Raw genomic sequence first — 21,998 nt, 5'->3', positions numbered from 1 at the left:
AGGGCACAGGAAGTGGAGGGATGGTCACTGGGAAGAGGTAACTATGGGGAGGAAGTGGGAAGGGATCTGTTGCATTGTAAACTGTGGTCAATGACATGAGACAAAGTATATGTGAATTGCTGTATGGAAAGTGAATTCACTCTGTAAATCTTCACCCAAATCACAATAAATAAAATAAAATTAAAAATAATAATAAAAAAAAGAATCCCCAATCTTCTTATTTCTAAAACATTGCCCTTTTTATTATATCAAATTGCCACAGCTGTTTTGCAAGAAGATGACTAATTTATGAGAAGAGCTCAAACAGAATATCTCTGGCAATATATTTTAATAAAGTCAGTGGAAGTTTAAAATATTTGTTTACTGATCTTTTTGAAATTAATCTTACTCATAATGTTTGGTGGTTAAGTTTATTCATCCTTAATTCGCTAAGCTTCCTCCTGTTCTGTAATCAACATGAATAAAATACATTTAAGTCAAACAGAATTTAAAACACTTTAGTGCCCTATACTCTTGCCTCCACATCCTCTTTTAGTGAGTGTGTGTAGGGGGTGGGCTAGGGTGGGAAGGCAATAAACTAAAGACTTCTTTTGGGAAAACATCTAAGACATTTCAGAAATTTTAGGAGATTGTTTTTCATATTTTTTCCTTTGTATCACATGGTATAAAAACAGGTGGTGAATATGTAGAAAGAGGATGAAATCAAGTTAGGTACAAGCAGGAAATAAAAGTCTCCTATTTCTGGGGCAATCTACTTCTGTAGTGATACTGACTCGGAAACCCAAGGAGGTGTCGCTATGAGTCGGGTCCAACTCAACGGCACATAACAACAACAACATTTCTGTCCCAGCCATTCTCAGGAAGATCATAGCCAAACAAGATGGGCCACTTTGTTACTGGTTCATTTAAAAGACTTTGTACTAAAGCACCTTGTAGAAGTTCAGGGCATTCCTAGAAGAAAGATCATTTTGAAAAATTCATGTTTATTTAATTCATTGATAATTTAATAAGAATGAAATGGAGAATCCTGCATATTCCTGAATTCTGTTTTTTTTGTGATTCATAAATCAAATGATAGATAAATAAAAAGATACAAATCCAGCTCAGTTTGCTATGCCTTTCTCAAATTTTCTAAGATGCATGTATTAGACTACATAAGGAAGGCTATATGAATCTATTTCCAGGACTCAGACATCCAAAGACAGTATTTCAATCAGTCTGCTTCACTAGAACAGTAAGTGTCAGCATGAGAAAATTCTACAAATGATTTAGAATTTTAGAATAGAGAGGCTATTGGACTAAATACCCAACATATTACATAACAGTGATTTATATGTAGATGTGGGGGAGGAGTCTTTTGCTTCAGCCCTCTCAACAATTCTTTACAAAACAAAGCCTGGATTGAATAAACATAGAAAGTAATTATTAAGAATTCTATTGGTTTTATTAGTACTCTAATCAAATAGGCTTGAATTCCTTATAACAGCCTGTCTTAGAATGGTTTTTGGATCAACCACTAACACCCCCAGCATTATATAAAGTATTACATTTCCTCATCTCAAGGCAGAATAAAAAGTCTGGAGTTTACAAAAAATAATAACTTAAGTGTATAACTAGGTATATCTTTAAAAAAGAAAAAGAAAAAAAGCTATGTTAGACAATAGCTAGTCAGGCTTGAACAATTTTTCCTTTATTTAATCAATTTGCTAAGGTTTATCTTAACAAATTCATTAAATAAAGGAAAAATTGTTCAAGCCTGACTAGCTATTAGGAATTCTGGTGGCATAGTGCCTAAGGTATTGGACCACTAACCAGAAGGCTGGCAGTTCAAATCCACCAGCCACTCCTCAGAAACCCAAGGAGGGGTCGCTATGGGGTCAGATCCAACTTGACAGCAGTGAGTTTGGTTTTTGGTTTAACTAGCTGTTGTCTAATGCAGCTGTTAAATTCAAAAGCCAACCTATAAGAAAAAAGTTACATACAGTCAAATGAAGCCTGAAAATTCCTTAAATCATCCAAATGTATAGCTTACATGGTTTTGTAAATATAACTGAACAAGCATACCAACTTTCAGTTAAGTCTGACAATTAGTTTTTCCTATGACATTTAATAGTTTGTTGCTTTTTTTCAGTTGCACCTCAGATAAAATAGTTGGCATATTTAGGGGTCTACATTTAGAACAACAAAAATGAAGCATGTTTTTCTACCCACCCCAGCATGTGGAGAATTTAATAATAAATTTTAGCAAATTAAATGTGTATGATGCAATCCCTGTATATACACCACCACATGTCATTATCTAATTTAATTTCCATGCAAAGTTCAAAAGTTACTATCCTTTATTTTAGATGAAAAATTTGAAAAAGGCACTTGGCTTACAAATGGGGAATCTGAGATACAAATCCAGCTCAGTTTGCTATGGCTTTCTCAAATTTTCTAAGATGCATGAGTGTTCTGAAGGAGTCTTGGTGGCCCAAGGAGCCCTGGTAGCACAGTGGTTTAAGAGCTTGGCTGCTAACCAAAAGTTTGGTGGTTCGAACCCACCAGCCCTTCCACAGGAGAAAGATGAGGCCATCTGCTTCTGTAAAGATTTACAGCCTTGGAAACCCCACACAGCCTTCTACTCTGTCATATAGGATCGCTATAAATTGGAATCACCTTGATAGCAGTAGATTTATGAGTGTTCTGTGTGAGGTATGCATGGATTCTGAAAATTAATAATGCTAAAGGCATTTCTTCTTAAAACTTATTTAAGAAAAATACCTCAAATACTTATTCTATTGCTCTTATTTTTATGCAATAATCTACTTTTCAGAAGTGACAATCCATACCTGAGATAGACAGGTGTGGTCAGGAGAGTTGCCCTGAGGCATGGGCACAGAACAGATTGCATGCCCCTCACCCACAGTGATGCCCTCTAGTCACTGACTGCTGCTGTGTGCTAAGTCAACTTACGCTATAATGTAAACACACATATGCATACATGCCTGCAATTATACTTTTCTAATAAAACTTTATTTAATGTCTAGGGTTCATTGCTATCCTCATTCAGTAACAGAATAGATTCTTCAAGTTGTTGCTAACATTTTCTGTATCACTTATTTCATCCATGTCACCACTTTCTGTTACCTATTTTGATCTAAGCACATTCTTGCTCTTACACAAGATTTTTAAAGTATTGAAAGATTAAATGAAAAACCAAAATCAAATTAAATGATGTTGAGCTGACTCTTGACTCATGGTGACTTCATGAGTGTCAGAGTAGAACTCTGCTCCACAGGGGTTTCAATGGCTGATTTCTTGGGAAATATATTACCAGGTCTTTCTTCTGAGGTGTCTCTGTGTGAACTTGAAATGCCAACCTTTTGGTTAGCAGCCTAATGTTGAACTGTTTGTGTTTGAGAAAACATTGTATTGTACTACCGCCACCTTCATGATTGTTGTGTTGTTATGTGCCGTTGAGTCTGCCCCGACTCATAGCGACCCCTCCTTGGGTTTCCGAGGCAGTATCACTACAGAAGTAGGATTGCCCAACCTTCCTTCTGAGGAGTGGCTGGTGGGTTTGAACCGCCAGCCTTCTGGTTAGCAGTCAAGTGCCTTAGGCACTATGCTACATTAATATTTGTAAAGAGGTCCAGTTATGTTAACCACATGCTTAAAAGTGCCATGGGCCTTTTTCCTGAACAATTGACCAGAAACCATATCTAGGTCTTTTCCAGTGTCATACAGGCATGTTTCCTATGACTCTGCTCTACCCATTTAGCCTTTGGACTAACCCTAGCAACCTAAAGTTTCGTTTTTCTGTCCCAGTCTCCTTGGCTTTGCTCATTTTATTTCTTTACCTGGAATGTAAATTTCTCAAAATATTTCTTATTCTTTTGCACAAAACAGATCTAAAATAAATGTGCTACTCTAGTGTGTGAAGAAAATTAGAAACTATTCTTTCAGATGTTAAACAGTATCTTCTGAATTTATATGATGTGCTGCAAACATTTACTGTGATTGGTTGCTAACTGATAGTTTGGTGGTTTGAGTCCACTCAGTGGTACCTCAAGGAAAGATCTGGAGATCTGCTTCTGAAAAATCAGCCACTGAAAGTCCTGTGGAAAACAGTTCTACTAACAAACATGGGGCCACCATGAGTAGGAGTTAACTTGATAGCAACTGGTTTTGGCCAAGAAATGACGTATCCCAGATGCAAGGGACAGTAGCAACAAGGAGGAGATCAGGAATAAACATATTATGTACTATAGGCAATAAGCCAAACAAAACTAAATGCAGAAAGCTGGCTCCTGCATTCCAGTTTTACCAGATAGAGAAGAAATTGGACCTAGATGAATCCTCTACTAGGCACCTATTCACTCTGTGCTCTACTTGAACGTCTGTGTCTCTGAATATGTAATATAAATTTACCCTTAAGAGCCTTCTCCCTAGCTTAAGATATGAGAAGATTCTAAAGTAGTCAGGCAAAGTGAATGGGTCTAAGCATAATCTATAGACACTGATCTTGGGCCAATGTCAGGTTTTGACTGATTGTTTAAGCAAGACTGAGTGATGGAGAATATACAAAAACATTTTACAATATAAAATATAAAATTAAAAAAAAAACTATGCTCAAGAAAGAACAGACATCTGTAAATTTACGACAGGAAACAGATTTTTGATAGCATATGCTTTGAATACACAATAAAATTTAAAAAATTAAGAAAAACGAAAGATAATATTTAAAATGAAAAGACTTAGTTTAAAAAATAATATAAATAGCCTAATAATACTATTGAAATATTTTAAAGCAGAACCAAGAGAAAAAAAGAAATGTAGCTATATTTGGGAAGGTCTTTCTGAACATCGATAAAATGAACAATGTAAAGATGGGATTTCAACTCATTAGCAAAGATGGCTGTGGTAATATATGGTGTTGGTATGACTGGCTAGCCATTTGGAATACATGAATCTATATATTTAACATAAGATTAAAGAAAGGTGTACCAAATATCTGAATATATGTGTGTGTGTTTAAAATATATGAAGAAAATTTAAGAGCCTATTAGTATAAACTTAGGCAGGAGGAATCTTAAACAAAAACAGAAAGCTCAGAAGCAATAAAGGAAAAGACTAACAAATGAAATTACATAACACTATAACCCACCAGCCACTCCTCGGAAGGAAGGTTGGGCAATCCTACTTCCGTAGTGATACTGCCTCGGAAACCCAAGAAGGGGTCGCTATGAGTCGGGGTCAACTCGACGGCATATAACAACAACAACATAACATTTTCCATAATGCTAAGAGATGATTAAGTCAAAAGACCCATAATACATTGGGATAAACACACATTCTTAAAAAAATAGCAATGAAAAAACTAGTAAGAGAAAAACAATAAGCTTGATGAAAAAAATAAACAGAAGTGCTAAAGTAGCAATTTTTAGAAAATGAAATACATTTGGCTAATGAAACCAAGGAAGGTTGGGCAATCCTACTTCCGTAGTGATACTGCCTCGGAAACCCAAGGAGGGGTCGCTATGAGTCAGGGCTGACTCGACGGCACATAACAACAACAACAACAACAATGAAACCAAAGCTGTAGCTGTGGAGTCGATTCTGACTCATACTGACCCTACAGGTTGGAGTAAAACTGCCCCATAGGGTTTCCAAGGCTGCAATATCTTTACAGAAGCAGACTGCCACATCTTTCTCTTGTGGATTCAAATTACTGACCTTTTGTTTGGCAGCCAAGTGCTTAACCACTATGTTACCAGAGCTTCTTAAATGGTTAATAAATACATAAAAATAGTCTCAGGGAAATGAAAATTAAAATAAAAGACATAATTTTTTTGCCTATCCTATGGGTTAAAATTAAGATTAAAAATGTCCACAGCTGCTAAAGCTATGTAAAAATGAGCACTCTCATACAAGAGAGATCAAGAGTAAAGTGTCACAACTTAGGCAAGTAATCAGACAATATCTATTAAAATAAAAATTGTACATACTCTCTAATGCAGCAATCACACTTTTAGGAATCCATGCTATAAAAATAAAAACATCACACTATATAAGCTACATGAAGAATGATTTTTATTACAGCTTGTTTGTAAAGAGGAAGAAAAAAGCAACTAGAAAATGTAATGTCCATCAGTAGGACAATATTTGAATACTCTAGGGTGTATCCATCCTCTGGAACACCATGCAGCTATTATAATGAGTTAGATTTGTATATGTTGACCTGGAAGGATAGCCATGGTACATTGTTAAGTGAAAAGCAAATGTGCAGAATTGTATAGTGTATTATCCCACTCTTCCAAAAAAAAAAAAAAGAAAGAAAGAAAAATGAACTCTCTACATATTTATATGAATAAAAGGAGAGATTAGAAAAGTAAATACAATTAATACTGATTAATGTATAGGATGATTTTGGAAGAGGGAGAAAGCATTAATCTTTATACACCTTTATCTCCCTCTTTTTTTTAACCACTATACCTACACAGTATTTTATAATTAAGAAAAAAATCTAATAAACCACCAATTTATTTGTTTTTATACTCCAAAAAGACAAATGTAGATTTCAAATTCTATATATTATATTTTCTGATACCCTGGAGTTTTGCTTTAAAAGTTGATTTATACAAATTTAGTATTTTTTTCTCCTCTTATTCTAAGAATGAAATCATAAAAAAAATTATCTTCATATTCCAAATCAACATCCTATCTACAATTTGCATTTAAAGTCCACATTGCTTGACTCTCAAATTCTAGTTCTTTGACTTGGCTTTAAACTTCTGAAACTATTTTCATTAAAAAATTTAAAACAAAACAACACAGACATCCTACAAAGGAGGCCAGTGATTAAAAATCAGGCAAGAGACTCTTCTAAATAATAAAACATTTATTTAGCACTTCATAAATGCTTACATATAAAAATATTCAACAGTTCCTAGAATAAAGACAGGTCAAACTATTGGGTGCAAATATAGCTATTCATATAAAGCTGAGGTGTGTTTTTTCATACTGTATATATTTGAAAACACTAGGCAGAGTAATTCTAAATTATTCTAAGAGTTCTCAGTTTGAGGTAAGAATCTCTCAGAATACAAATTCTTATCCTATTAGTACAATTCTAACAAGGTCTAAACTAGTTTTACACAGAAGGTATCAATGTCTCCTCTTTCTCACACCACACTAAATTTTTCTAGTGATTCCATGTTCTCTTCTTTCACACCTCAAAAGTCTACCTGAATTTAAAGAATACTCTTGTTCCTAATTTTCCTTTTATTAGACAAAAGCTCTTGTCTTATTCTTTGGATTATGTAGCCTGCAGCCCTACTCCATGTACCTTATTCACCAGGTCCTCACATGAGAATTACTGGTTTATGCCTGGTGGATGTTGCTAAATTGGGCACAGATCTTTACAAAGTATGCACTTTCAAAAATTTAAAATCATACTTTGAGTCTGGACCACTCTGAATTATACACTTCTGGATTAAACATGATTAAGTTTCAAGGGTAAGTTTTATTCATAAGGCTTTTGTTGTTCATTGGTTTGTAGTTAGATTTCAGTTAGTATCATCACTGTGTGCACTTGTATCATTTAACTATATCCTTTATTAGCAACCACACATATGTGTATTACTATATGCTTTTAGCCCAATACAGACTTTGGAAACCAAAGTGAAGTTTAGTGGTGGTTCTGTTTTGGATGAGGTAATGAAGTGAGACGCTAACTTGAAAAAGCTCAGTCAAGACTTGAAGCAAAACTTTCTAACTTCTTTGGAAAAAGGTATGACACGAAAGGCTTCTTATTTTGCCTTTAGTAGTGTTAATTCCATGATTATCAGTTTACTGCATAAAACACAAGTATGTGCTGCATTTTCCAGCATTCTGGATTTGCTATGCCATTGCTATCTCTTGACACTCTAGTTATATATGAATTTTTTTTCACACCATACTTGTACTTTGTTTTTTTTCCAAAACAATTTCATTTTATTCTCCAAATAAAAGACTGCTGAATCTTCGGAGGGGGGAGGGGCAGGGAAGAAAGGGTCATCTTTGAGCATGCAGTGCAGTTGATTCCGATATGTAGAAACAAGGTAAATAGACTTGATTGTAATTACTCTGTGTGAAACTGGATGTTATAAGGAAACAATTTGGCTCTTTAGAAAGAGAGAATTTTTCCTTTATATTATTCCCCCTTTCATATAGAAATGGCTGTAGGTTCCAATCATGGCAAGGGCTGGGCTGTCTTTCTTCCACCAAATACTCTGCTAGCTGACAGAGACCATGGAGCTGTGAAAATAGAAACAGGAAGGGAAAGGCCAGTCAAGGAGTAACTTAATGCAACATGATCTTAGTTAAAATACAAGAATTAACAGCTTACACTGTCCCACAAGGAATAGCTAGTATCCAGAATATGGCCAACGTGTTTTATTCTTACAAAGTTTTGGAAGTCAAAAGTCTTTAAAAAGAGAAAATGCCAAAGACTTCAAAGTGTTGTTATTGGGCTCCTTCCACATGAGACTTTTACCAGGAAACAACTGTGCTGGTAAAGTAGAGATGCCCAGGATGAACAAAATCAGCTAGGTCTTTCCTCTCCTGTTTGGATAGTTGAGAGGTCTCAAAGATAAAAAGACTTATTTTATTATTATAGCACAAACATCCTAAAGGCATAAAGGCAGCTTTCAAAGAAAATTCCTAAAGACTGGTAGTTGGGGGGTGGGGAGACAGCCACAGCTCTTTAGGATTATAGAGTCTACAAATATAATGCCACAAATGCAAATTTAAACTACGAAAAACAAGTAGTATGATAGTGAAAGCATTATGGTTACTGGAACTAAGAGGATATGAGAGGACCAGTTTCTACATTGAGGGTCAAATGAAATTCCAGTGGCCGACAGTCATAGGTGCTAATGTGAGCGCTGTTGAGAAATTGCTTAGGCATATCCAAAAATATATCTTCGTATCCAAAAATACATCTCCAACATCCTCACTTTGCCTTTCAAAGACAGACACAGAACATTTGCTGGGAAGCTGTGAAACATTAGAGCTATGAGAACAACACAAGAGGTGGCACACAGGCACACATGGTTTACGTTAGGGCATAATACATATGTGCACACACAGAGTTAGAAGCTGGTTTGAGGAGCATTTGCACGTGATATGCTGTCATACTGCTTACTTCAGAGGGGCCAACATAAGCATCAGTGGTGCAGGCTAAACACATATTGAATTTTAGACATTCTATTTTAGAAACTAATATAGTTGATTAGACACAAATTAAAGTGTTTTTAATGATCTCTTTAAGATGCTCTCCATAAATGTTCCCTGGAGTTTCATGATAAACAGAGTAAGAATTGAATAAATTTTCCTAAGAATAATGGAGTCCACTATTTCAAAATAAGATAAATAAATGCATAGGCTTTTCACTGCTACTGTCATTAGAATCCTGTGTAGTGCCCTGCTCAGCTATGTTATTCAATAGAAAGGCTGTGTGTGGCCCATTTGACTATTAAGCCAACCTGCCTGTGTATTCTTTGTATTTGCACATCTTTCTATTAATTTGTTCAAATTTGGAAGAAGTCAGAGATTAAGATTTTATGCATTATCCTTTTGTCCATTAATTTATACATGTCTAATAACACAGATCACTTTCAGGTCTATAAAAATCATGGTGGACTGTTCAAATTTCTGCAAGAGAAATATCAGAGCCAGAAGCCTACCTAAATTATGTGGACAAAGTGATTGAAAGGATTGCATTGGAAAGATGGTTAAGATGGCACCAGAATTTCCATTAGAGAAAGTCCAGCTAACCAACTAGTCTCAAGAACAGTAGGGCTGAAAGGGACCTTAGAAACTATCTAGTCCTATCTCTTCATTTAACAGAGGAAAGAGGTAAGCTGGGAAGGAAACACTGCCAGTTAGTGGTAAAGATGAGACTAGAACCTTAATTCTATGTGCATCTCCTGTAAATTAATAACAGACATACCAAAACCCAAAACCAAACTCACTGCCATCGATTTGGATCTGACTCATAGCGACCCCTCCTTGGGTTTCTGAGGAGGTATCACTATGGAAGTAGATTTCCCAACCTTCCTTCTGAGGAGTGGCTGGTGGGTTTGAACCACTAGCCTTCTAGTTAGCAGTCAAATGCCTTAGGTACTATGCCACCAGAGCTCCCAGATCAGACATACTCCAAAATAAAAATACCTTTGAAAAGATATACAGAAAGATCACTGAACCTGCTGCCATTCAGTCTATTCTGACTCATAGTGGCGTATAGGACAGAGCAGAACTGCCCCATAGGGTTTCAAAGGCTGTATATCTTCGTGGAAGCAAGCTGCCACATCTTTCTCCTGCAGAGTGGTTTTAACTGCTAACATTTCACTGAACCACTGCGCTAGCAGAGCTCCAGGAAGATCAGTAATGAACTAATTTTTAGAATTTCTCAAATACTAAGTCAAACAATATTCCATTTTGCTTTTAGCTATTACTTTTCCAATAATAAATGCTCATTTCTACTCATAATCAGGCACTTTGTTTGCTCACCTAACAGTCTGACTATGTAAACTAAGATCCCTTGAATACCTATATATTCAAAATCACAACATGAATTTCTGAATCCTCTATCATGCTCAAGGTGCTTTTCAGACGCTCTTACCTTCTCTGTTATACTTGGAGGAACTCACCAGAGTATTTCCTGCAAGTTTTTTTTTTTTTTTTTTTTTTTTGGGGCTGAACCAAGAATGACTTGATTTCTTATGGGATGACTATTAAAGTCAAACTGAGTTTCAGTCAAAAACTCATTCAGCCAAGATGGAAATACTAGGTAGCTTCAGTACTTTTGAGGATGTAAGTTGGTCTCAGTTCTTGCTCAAGAGGTAAGTGCAGGAAGTGGGTGACCCATCATCAAGTAAATTTCAAATGTAAATACTTTAGAATGGACAGCTTGCCAGAGGAGCACAAAAGCATACAAGGAAACATCATTGGCAGTCATCTGATGTCCCTACAAATGCAATGACAGGCAAGAAGCATTCTGACACTGAACAGTTGTCAATAATGTATCATATTCTGGATTGGTGTCATTTCTGAGAATTTGTGAAATGTTTTGTGATAAAAGATTAAACTGCTGGGTTTGGGATGTAGGTTTACAAATCACTAGAAAATCAAAACAGAAACATTTTGTGTTAAAAAAGTGACTCTAAGCCTGAACATATAACATATGGAGCCCGAAATTGTAAGGAAACATGCAAAGATTTCTTACGATACCAGGGATCAAGTTGTATAGTTTGCCCTGTATCTTAGGATGTACGTAAGAAATGTCATATCTCATACAATAACCTATTTGGGGCCACCACTTAAACTTAGGACTTGTCTGTTACCATTTGTCTTTAAAATAATGCATATATGAGCAATGGAAGTTACGGCTTGGTTGCTCTTCCAAAGACACACAATATGGAAGCAAGAGAAACAATGGAGGCAGACACAAACTAGAGTGACTTCACAATTATATGTCAGTAAAGAACAGTAGGAAACCTAGTTTTTCTCCTAGTACCATCCTTTGGTGGATACAGAGTAAGTGTGACTATAAAATACTGATCTTGCATTTTAAAAATGGATTGTGGCACTAGCTACATATTTTATCTTAATCTTCCTCTATAATCTATTTTATATAAAAGCCATAAAACAAAGGAATGAGATATTATTTGGAGCAAATTTGGCAGGAGAATCCAGAATTTTGAGAAATCTACTTTTTCCAATGTCATGAAAATCATGCTAATACAACATTATAGATCCAAAGCTCAGGATCTAGCCAACAAACAATACTCTGATCCTTAAAAACATGTAAAAAGGAATAATTATACAAACCAGTATTCAGAAGCCACTAAACTTTATTTTAAAAGACTGCATTTCAAATATGAGAGATACCTGAAAATTCCAAATAATTTTCTAAGATCTAAGAATCTCAAAGGTAAGGATATTTATTCTTGATTAGAGAAAGGTAAATCTATATTAATGATAGCTTAAAATACTGTTGATAATCTTGTTTGTAAACTATTTAAATGATAAATAATAGTGAACCCTCAACTCACTTTAAGAATACTAGTTGCTGTTGAGTCGATTCTGATTCATGGCAACACCATGTACATCAGAGAAGAACTGTGCTCCATATAGTTCTCAATTGGAAATAGATCATCGGGCCTTTTCCAGGTGCCTCAAACTTTCAGTTAGCAGCCGAGTGCATTAACCATTTGCACTATGCAGGGACTCCCACTTTAACAATACTTTTTTCTTAAACTTCACTGTTAAGCAGAGCTTTCTGGGTTAAGGCACTGTGTGATTTCTTCCTTCAAGAACAGAAAGGAAAATCATGCATCATAAAGTGGATTTTTTCAAGGGTTTTGAAATATCCCTTGGGTGTTGCCAATAAAGAATTATGCCACTGCTGGAAGAAGTGAGTCCTCTGTCTGGTGGCAAGGCCAGCTTTGCCCATTGCATATGAGTTGCCTATGCAAGCAAGGTGTTGCTGCTGCCTGCTGAAGTATCTGCTTCCCTACACTAGTCAATACTAAGAACAAGACACTATTGCTTTTAGACTTAAGAGAAGACATGTCTACAACTTATCTACATTAAAAAAAATGAGGAGTTTTTCCATCAGAGAATGGCACTGATCAAGCACTAAGAGAGTCTTAGTTAGACTGTGGGGGAGTGTGAACCTAGGAAAGAAATGATAGAATCTGGCACAGAGAGACATTAAAGCATCACATCTCTAGACAACAAAGCCCCATGCACAGTGATCAAGTGAGCAGCTAGCGCCGTTTGGGTGCTCATCAGACTCATAAGATGTAGCCCTGCACATGACCAACCTGCTGTGGCCCTGCATATCGCCCAGTTCCTTCTGCAGCCTCACATTCTTCTCCTCTTCCTCCAACAGCCTCCTCTTCACGGTGCGCAGCTCCTGCTGGGCCTCACACTTGATGTCATTGGCTACTACCACGGCAGTCTGCAGGTCAGCCTGGAACCGCCTCCACTCCTCAGTATCCTCCTGGAAACCCAGATCCCAACACTGTCAGTTGCCTGCTACTACCAGCTGGGATCCCAAGTACCAGTGTGTTATACCGAGAAAGAACCACCTGGGCAGAACTCAGTGAGGTACTGCTTTCATGTTAACCCACTTCCAGAAAGAGGCATAGATGGAAACTCCACCTTAGTGTTATCAGAGTTCTCCATCCTAAAACTGCACTGCTTTAATTTTTCTTCCTGCAAACACTCCTGTGTGGCTCCAGGGCCTATGTTAAGGAAATGTATGATAAGACTGCAGACTAGAAAAGATAATCAGGGTTATTTTTTTACTTTTTCTAAACCTCACTCACTCACTCACTCATTGCCATGAAGTTGACTCCAACTCATAGTCACCCCCACTGGGTTTCCAAAGCTATAAATCTTTATGGAAGCAGAATGTCTCATCTTTCTTCCATGGAGCAGCTGATGGGTTTGAGCCACTGACCTTTTGGTTAGCAGCCAAATGCCTTAACCACTATACCACCAGAGCATCTGGAAAGCCCCTTTTTCTAAATTTAATGTAGGGGTAACTTAGACTGCTGTAATCTACATCTTACCTTTATCTGCTTAGTCAGAGTCTTTAGCTGCCTCTCCAATTCTGACTTCTGTTCCTCCAACTTCAATACATTACCTAGAAATAAACAAAACAGAGAGGAGTTGTAAGAGTTCTGAGACTCTGGGGAGAGGTAAGCTAGACAGCAAAGAATCAGTCCTGGATACTGCCACAGGCTTTAAAATTCATCAGTTCTATAAACTCTATTTTTATAACTATAAACTATTTTATAAACTATAAACTCTAATTTTTAGCTATCTGAGAAATTGGGGATAGAAGTGGCAGGTTCCTCCAAGATTGAGAACGGGATGAATTGACAAATAGTGATACTTATTTAGGTTATGTCCTCAGAAGACAAATTATACAATCAGGCAAACCAAAACACCAAACTCACTGCCCTCGATTCAGATCCGACTCACAGCAACCCCTCCTTGGGTTTCTGAAGCAGCATCACTACAGAAGTAGATTGCCCAACCTTCCTTTCAAGGAGTAGCTGGTGGATTTGAACCTCCAGCCTTCTGATTAGCAGTCAAATGCCTTAGGCACTATGCCACCAGATGAAATCATTCAACACAATGGAAAAAGACCTAAATAGCCACTTACGTTCTCTTCTCCTCCCTAATATTCACACACAATTTTTCTGAATATCCTTTTTTTTGTTGTGAGGTAGAGGATGTTCATATGATAGAGAATATAACTGGTTATTGTGACTTCAACTTTTAAATCAGTGTTTAGAGCAGTGATTCACTACCAAGCATCAGGACCATTTGTGAAGCTTTTCAAATATCTGTATTTGAACAAGAATCTCCAAAGGTAGACAGAGTATGGGCATATTTAAAAACCTTCCTAGGTGACTCGACTGCTGTTGTTGTCAGTTGTTGAGTTTTTTCTGACTCATGATGACCCAATGTATGCTGAGTAGAATGGCTCCATGGGGTTTTCAAAGTCTTGACCTTTTGGAAGCAGATAGCTAAGCCTGTCTTCTGAGGCACCTCTGAATGAGTTTGAACAGCCTTTTGGCTAGTAGCTGAGTGCTTAACCATTTGCACCATCCTGAGACTCTACTTCTCCCAAGGTAAGAATATCTTCAGCTTCTTGCTTTCTATGCCTCTCATTCTCTCCATCTTGCTATCAGAGTCATTTAAATTTCAATCTGATCCTGTCATTTTCCTAGTTAAAATTCTTTATGGTCCCTCATAGTCTATTCTAGAGCAGTAGTTGTATATTAAGGATATGAATCAGAATGATAAGAGAAACTTTTTTAAAAAAATACATGTTGTCCTGCCCCAGTGGTTCTAATTCACCAGGTAGGGTATTCTGTAGCATTGTGTTTGGGATCAACACCGCAGAATTAGAAAACACTACTTAATTTTATTTTTCTGTCCACTACTCTTAAGGATCTTATGGGAAGGAATGATTGGTCTAGGGCAGGATTTTTATGTCCCTGTATCTCCTAGCTAAAAGACTATCTACCTTAATAATGTAATAATAATAAAAAAGCAATTATATTTTAATATCCCTAACAGAATAATCACAGGGAGTGGGCCTAAAATTTGCTCTGGAGAGTAATTACATGCTGGCTTTCTTGATGTATCTGTCCTAACTTTCAAGGATTTGGGAACAACATAACTAAATTATTAAGAGCAATGTATCATTAAAACAAATTTTAAAAACCCTAGAATTTATCTTTTTTGACTATTCTTTTTGAGTATGTGCTGTGTTTGGAGATATATACTGACAACAGCCTCTAGGTTATGTGTTTCATCCTTGAGCATGACTACTGAGAGTAGTCTGAATAACAATGACATTGAATGCCAGTGTTCTGCAACTTTTTTGCATATCACTTCTAATGAAGAATGGAACAGGTACTGGCAACTTTGACACTAAGCAATTAATCAAAGTATAGAATATACATGTTGGGGAACTTTCTAGGCAGCTGACTAAGCAACTTCTGGTAATGGCTAGAACAACACAAGCTCTGTATTGTATAATTTTCTTTTATTACAAGAGTGAAACACATTAGATGAGATAATTTGATAAGGCTTATTTGAACAAAGCAGGTAATGTTTAATATCTTTAAAAATGTTTTCTTATTCAAAGCAAACAATGAGTTTGTAAATAAACCATATATTGATGCCTCTTCAGAACTAGGTAGTCAACATCTGTAAGTTATTTGATATCCTATCATCAATGGGACACATGCTGGAATTGTTTACTCCTGAGATCAATACCAACATTGTACATATCAGTCTGACATCTATTATCCATCTTTCTGCCCATTAAATCCAAAATACAACATGTACTTAACGACTATGTTGTTGTTGTTGTTGTGTTGTGCTGTTGGATCAGTTCTGACTCATAATGACCTCATGTGACAGAGTAGAACTGTCCTATAGGGTTTCCAAGGCTGCAATCTTTATAGAAGCAGATTGCCATGACTTTCTCCCACTGAGCCACTAGGTGGGTTTGAACTGCTTTCCTTTTGGTTAGTAGTTGAGTGCTTAACTATTGTGTCACCAGGGCTGTAGTGAACAGTTTATTCTGAATAAACCTCTGATAATCATGGGTTATCCTTAGGAAAAGTCCATGTGAACTATCAGTCATAACTAAACATACTGCCTCAAACCAGATTAGGTCTTCTAGTGACAGGAGCAACATGGCTCACACACAGGACACTCAACACATTCCAAAATGCATCTGTTCTTTTTTTATAATCACCCTAATGTTCAACTTGTGACATGTCATGATCCCTACAATCATTTCTTTTGTTCCCCTCAGTTTTTAATTTAGTTTAAAGAGATTTATTTTTCAGTCTTTTGGAAATGCCATTCTTCCTGTAAGATTACAGGACACTTGAAAGTAAAAATTTTCATAAATCCCAGGCAACATATATGCTTATATATCCTTCCACAGTCACTCACTGCTACTGTTTTTCCTCTAGTATCCTGTTCCACATTTAACTGAGTTTAGTTTCACTTACTTTCTAGTTCACTAATGATTTGATTATTATGTAACTTGACTGCTCGATGCTGTTCCACTTGATCTTCCAATTCAAATATGGTTTCCTTCATGTCTTGTATCTCTGCGTCACTCTCTGATGCTTTCTCCTGCAGTTTTAGGCTGGTTCTGCTCAGCTGCTCTGCTTGATGATCACATATCTCCTTCAGATAAGAGTAATCCTTTTCCACCTAGAATTTAAAAAAATAAATAAAAAGGAACATTTCCTGGTGATTTTTGCAGCAGAAAGTACCCACATACACTAACAGCAGATTCATCAACACAACAGCAAAGGATGTTCTTGGTGTGTGCTGTACTGGGCATAGTTTCTCTATCCTTACTTAGCCTCTAACACAGTCAAGGCTATGAATATTCAGTGAAACATAATGTTTGTAAATAACCAGATAGATAGATAGATTCTATGTACTTTCTTATAAGCAGAAAGACAGGTGCATGTACTTCAGTATTTTTTCCTATATCTGAGTAGACCAGTGCTTCACACCAGGAGAACTGAGCTGGCTGCTGGGGTGTGGTAGCACCCACCTCACATCTGTTATGAAGCAGTGACCTCTGCTGGTGAGCTATGAACAATACTCATTCATGTCAATCCCATGCACAATGGAACAAAAAACACTGCCTGGTCCTGCACTACCCTCCAGCATCAGTTGCAGATCAGGCTGTTGTGATGTAGGATTTTCACTGCCTGATTTTCAGAAATAGATTGTCAGGCTTTTCTTCTGCAACACTGCTGGGTGGATGTGAACCACCAACCTTTTCATCAGTAGCTGAGAACAAAACCGTTTGCACAACCCAGGGACCTCACACCCCAAAATCTCCCTAGCCATAAAATACCTACAGTTACAGTATTTCTTTAGAAGCATAAAACATGAACCTGAAAAAAAATGCCAGCTGAGGCATAGTACATAGAAATTAGCATGCACCAAAAATAGAAAAATGACAGTTTTCAATAAAAGTCATGGCTACAGAGACATTTGCTGAAATAATAAAAGGTACACCTAAGAAGTACTAAGGAGCTCTGGTAGCATAGTGCCTAAGGCACTTGACTGCTAACCAGAAGGCTGGCGGTTCAAACCCACCAGCCACTCCTTGGAAGGAAGATGGGGCAATCTACTTCCGTAGTGATACTGCCTCGGAAACCCAAGGAGGGGTTGCTGTGAGTCGGGGCTGACTTGACGGTACATAACAACAACAACAAATTTGCTATGGGAGCTCTGATAGCATAGTGCCTAAGGCACTTGACTGCTAACCAGAAGGCTGGCGGTTCAAACCCACCAGTCACTCCTCGGAAGGAAGATGGGGCAATCTACTTCCATAGTGATACTGCCTCGGAAACCCAAGGAGGGGTTGCTGTGAGTCGGGTATGATTCAATAGCACATAACAACAACAACAACAACAAATTTGCTACACTTGCTACATCTTTTTACTTTAACAAGATATATTAAAGCTTCAAATTTCGATCCCACTCCAGAGAATAAAAATTATCCCAAAATTGGGATGCTTTAAAATTTTTACATCAATGATATTATACCACATTATGGTTTTGTAATGTATTTTACTAGGATTGTGTGACATATTTTGTCCTGTACTATATTATTCTGATGATTTAGTAACTTGTTTTTAACTGTTTTTGAAATATATCCAAACTGATACACATCATTCTAGGTCATTAGTTAACTGCTGCAGGTAGTCTGCTATCTGAATATACTAATTATTTTATTATTATGAACAATGCTGCAATAAACACCACTTCCCCTTTTCTACAGTTGTTTAATTAATGTTACTAAGCAATTTTAGGGAGCTCTGGTAGCATAGTGGCTAAAGCACTTGACTGCTAACCAGAAGGCTGGCGGTTCAAACCCACCAGCCACTCCTCGGAAGGAAGGTTGGGCAATCCTACTTCCGTAGTGATACTGTCTCGGAAACCCAAGGAGGGGTCGCTATGAGTCGGGGCCGACTCGACGGCACATAACAACAACAACAACAACTGGTAGCATAGTGCCTAAGGCACTTGACCACTAACCAGAAGGCTGGTGGTTCAAACCCACCAGCCACTCCTCGGAAGAAAGATGGGGCAATCTACTTCCGTAGTGATACTGCCTCAGAAACCCAAGGAGGGGTCGCTATGAGTTGGGTCTGACTCCACGGCACATAACAACAACAACAAGCAGTTTTATATTTATCAGGAAATCTAAGCTTGACACTAAATAGATTTATTCTAGATTTTGGGGATAATAAAAAAATTGTCTAATTGTATTTCATGTGCAAAAGCTTCTGGATGTAAGAAAGGGACCTTGCCTGTCTTATTCACCCTGTATCCTCAGTGCCTACACAGTGCCACACATAAACTGTTTTGTTAGTTGCCTTTGCATCAACTTTGACTCGTGGAGACTTTATGTATGACAGAAGGAAACACTGCCTGGTCCTGTCCAGCTTCATCATTGTTGGTAACACGTTATTTCCCTAATATCCTCATAATCATGAGTATTGTCTGTGAGTTCTGTGTGGCTATTACAAATTATAGGAGCTCTGGTAGCATAGTGCCTAAGGTACTTGACTGCTAACCAGAAGGCTGGCAGTTCAAACCCACTAGCCACTCCTCAGAAGGAAGGTTGGGCAATCTACTTCTGTAGTGATACCGCCTCGGAAACCCAAGGAGGGGTCACTATGAGTCAGGGCTGACTCGACGGCAAAACAACAACAACAACATTACAAATTATTGAACCCAGCAGAGAAACAGAGTGACATGGAAAGTAAGACTGGTGTCAGAATTGGTAAAAATGCTGGAGAGAGGAGGTATGTTTGATCACCTTATAGGAATCAACCTTGGGCTGATTTGATCTTGATTCTCTCTCCTGCCCCTTCTGAAGTTAGACAAGCAGGTCAGATGTCATGACTGCATTATTCTCACAATCATCTATATATTGCAGGTTGTTAATGAGTCTTCTCTAATCCTGATGCCATGTTCTTGGTAATATACAGCTTCTGGGATTATCTGTTCAGCACATAGATTGAATAAGTAAGGTGAAAGGATACAACTCACCACATACCTTGTCCAGTTTTGAACCACACAGTATCCTCTTGTATCGTTTGAGCAATTGCTTCTTAATCCACGTATGGGTTCCACAAGAACAATGAAGAGTTCTGGAATTCCTATTCTTTGTAAGGTTATCCATAATTCGTTATGATCCACAGTTGAACGCCTTCATGTAGTCAATAAAACATAGGAAAACATCTTTCTGGTATTCTCCACTTTTGGCTAATATTCATTTGACATTAGCAATGAGATCCCTTGCTCCACATCCTGAATCTGACTTAGACTTTTGGCAGTTCCTGTTAATGTTGAGCCACAGTTGTTTTTGAATTATCTTTACTAAAATTTTGCTAGTGTGTGATGGAAATGATATTGCTCAGTAATTTCCACATTCTGTTTGATTGCCTGTTTTTGGAATGACCACAGATATGGTTCTCTTCTTGTCAGTTGGCCAGGTAGCTGTCTTCCAAATTTCTTGACATAGATAAGTGAGCATCTCAATTAGTATTCTCTCAATTACTTAAGCCTTGTTTTTCTCCAGCGTGTTCAGTGAATCTTTAACTTTTTCCTTCAGTACCAGTGGTTCTTGATTACATGATACATCTTGAAATTGTTGAACAACTAATTGTGTTATGGTGACTCTATATACTCCTTCCATCTTTGTTTGATGCTTCCTGCATCATTCTTTCTTTTCTTTTTTCTGGTATTCTTCAGTATTCCATCTTGAGGGCTGAATTTTCTTTTCAGTTCTTTTAGCTTGAGAAATGTTCATTGTGTTCTTCCCTTTTGGTCTTTGCACATTTCCTTATAATATTTTACCTTGTCTTCTTGAGCCACCTTTTGAAATTTTCTGTCCATCTCTTTTACTTCATCATTTCTTTCATTCCTTTGAAATATTCTGCACTTTAGAGCAGGTTTTAGAGTCTCTTCTGACATCTATTTGGTCTTTTCCTTTTTACCCATCTTTTTAGTGACCTTTCACGTTCTTTTTTTAAATTTTTTCTATTTTTTATTGTGATTTGGGTGCAAATTACAAAGGAGATTCATTTTACTCTTCATGCACATTTGATTTCATGGCCTTGATTACAATTCAAACAATAAAAACCTCTCTTCCCATCTCCTCACTGTAACTGACTACTCTTTCCCTTGCCCATTTATCTATGTCTGTCCAGCTTTCCCTGTATGCAAATGCTGCCTTTCTGATGTCTTATGGTTGATTGTTCCAAGGGGTGCATCTCCCTAGGGTAGGTGGGTGCATCTCCCTGGGTTAGGTGTTCTGCTTATAGGTCTTTCTACTCTGGCTGAGAGCTAATTCACAGAAGTGAGTCCACTTCCAGGCTTGAAGGATAACCTGGGGCCATAGTCTCAGGGGTTCTACCAGTCTCTATCTGTCTCTATCTGGTCATTTTTTGTGTTTTTGAATTTTGTTCCACATTTTTCCTCCCATTCTATCCAGGACCTCCAATTTTGATCTTTTGTTGAGTGGCTGGCATTGGTAGCCAGGCACCCATGTATGATGCCTTCTCACAACTCTTCTGGTCTTCAGTCACTAGTACTCACTCAGTTCATCAAATCTATTCCTGTGAAGGTCTCCAAATTCAGATGAGATGTATTCAAGGTTGTATTTTGGCTTTTGTGGACCTGCTTTGATTTTCTTCAACTTCACATTGAACTTGCACATGAACAATTGATAGCCTGTTCTTCAGTGACCTTCTAGGTTGGTCTTGATTGATGATAATAAGCTTTCCACTGTCTCTTTCCATCACATTTATTTGACTTGATTTCTGTGTAATACATCTGGTGAGGTCCATGTGTATAGTCATTGATTGTGTTTCTGAAAACAGTATTTCTAATGAATAAGTCCTTGGTCTTGCAAAATTGTATCAAGTCATCTGTGCTGTCATTTCTATCACCACATTTTCCCACTAGTGATCCTTCTTTGTTTCTAGTTTCTGCATTCTAATTACCAGTAATTATCAATGCATCTTGATAATTGTGTACTCAATTAATTTCACACTGTTTGTTAAAATCTTCAATTTCTTCATCTCTGACATTTGTGGTTATTGCATAAATTTGAATAATAGTCATATTAGTTGATCTTCCTTATAGATGTGTAGATATTAACCTATCACTGAGATAGCACTGTACTTCAGGATAGATCTTGAAATGCTGTCTTTGACAATGTACACAATGTCATTCCTCTTCAATATGTCATTCCCAGAATAGCAGATCATGATTGTTGGATTAAAAATGGCTCATCGAGATGCAAATCAAAACAACAATGAGATACCATCTTGCTCCAGCACTAGTAGCAAAGTTCAACAAGACAGAAAATAACAAATGCT

The 21,998-nt window shown here is 37.2% G+C and overlaps 1 protein-coding gene across 1 annotated transcript in view; it reads right to left on the bottom strand.

The window, feature by feature from the left end:
• The window catches only part of SPECC1 (sperm antigen with calponin homology and coiled-coil domains 1), a 449,155-nt gene that overhangs the window by 190,261 nt on the left and 236,896 nt on the right, over nucleotides 1-21,998 (bottom strand). The window contains exons 5-7 of the mRNA XM_042781619.1: nucleotides 16,584-16,791; nucleotides 13,608-13,681; nucleotides 12,855-13,033 (exon numbers count right to left, since the gene is read on the bottom strand). Coding sequence (XP_042637553.1) covers nucleotides 12,855-13,033; nucleotides 13,608-13,681; nucleotides 16,584-16,791 — 461 coding nt within the window. The remainder of the gene's footprint in view (nucleotides 1-12,854; nucleotides 13,034-13,607; nucleotides 13,682-16,583; nucleotides 16,792-21,998) is intronic.

The sequence above is a fragment of the Orycteropus afer genome, unplaced genomic scaffold (assembly GCF_000298275.1).
Source record: "Orycteropus afer afer isolate SDZICR_OR568_19922 unplaced genomic scaffold, OryAfe1.0 scaffold00139, whole genome shotgun sequence".
In the NCBI taxonomy this organism is placed as follows: Eukaryota; Metazoa; Chordata; class Mammalia; order Tubulidentata; family Orycteropodidae; genus Orycteropus; species Orycteropus afer.
The sequence above is the reverse complement of the archived record's forward strand: the minus strand, read 5'-3'. Positions and strand labels throughout refer to the sequence as shown.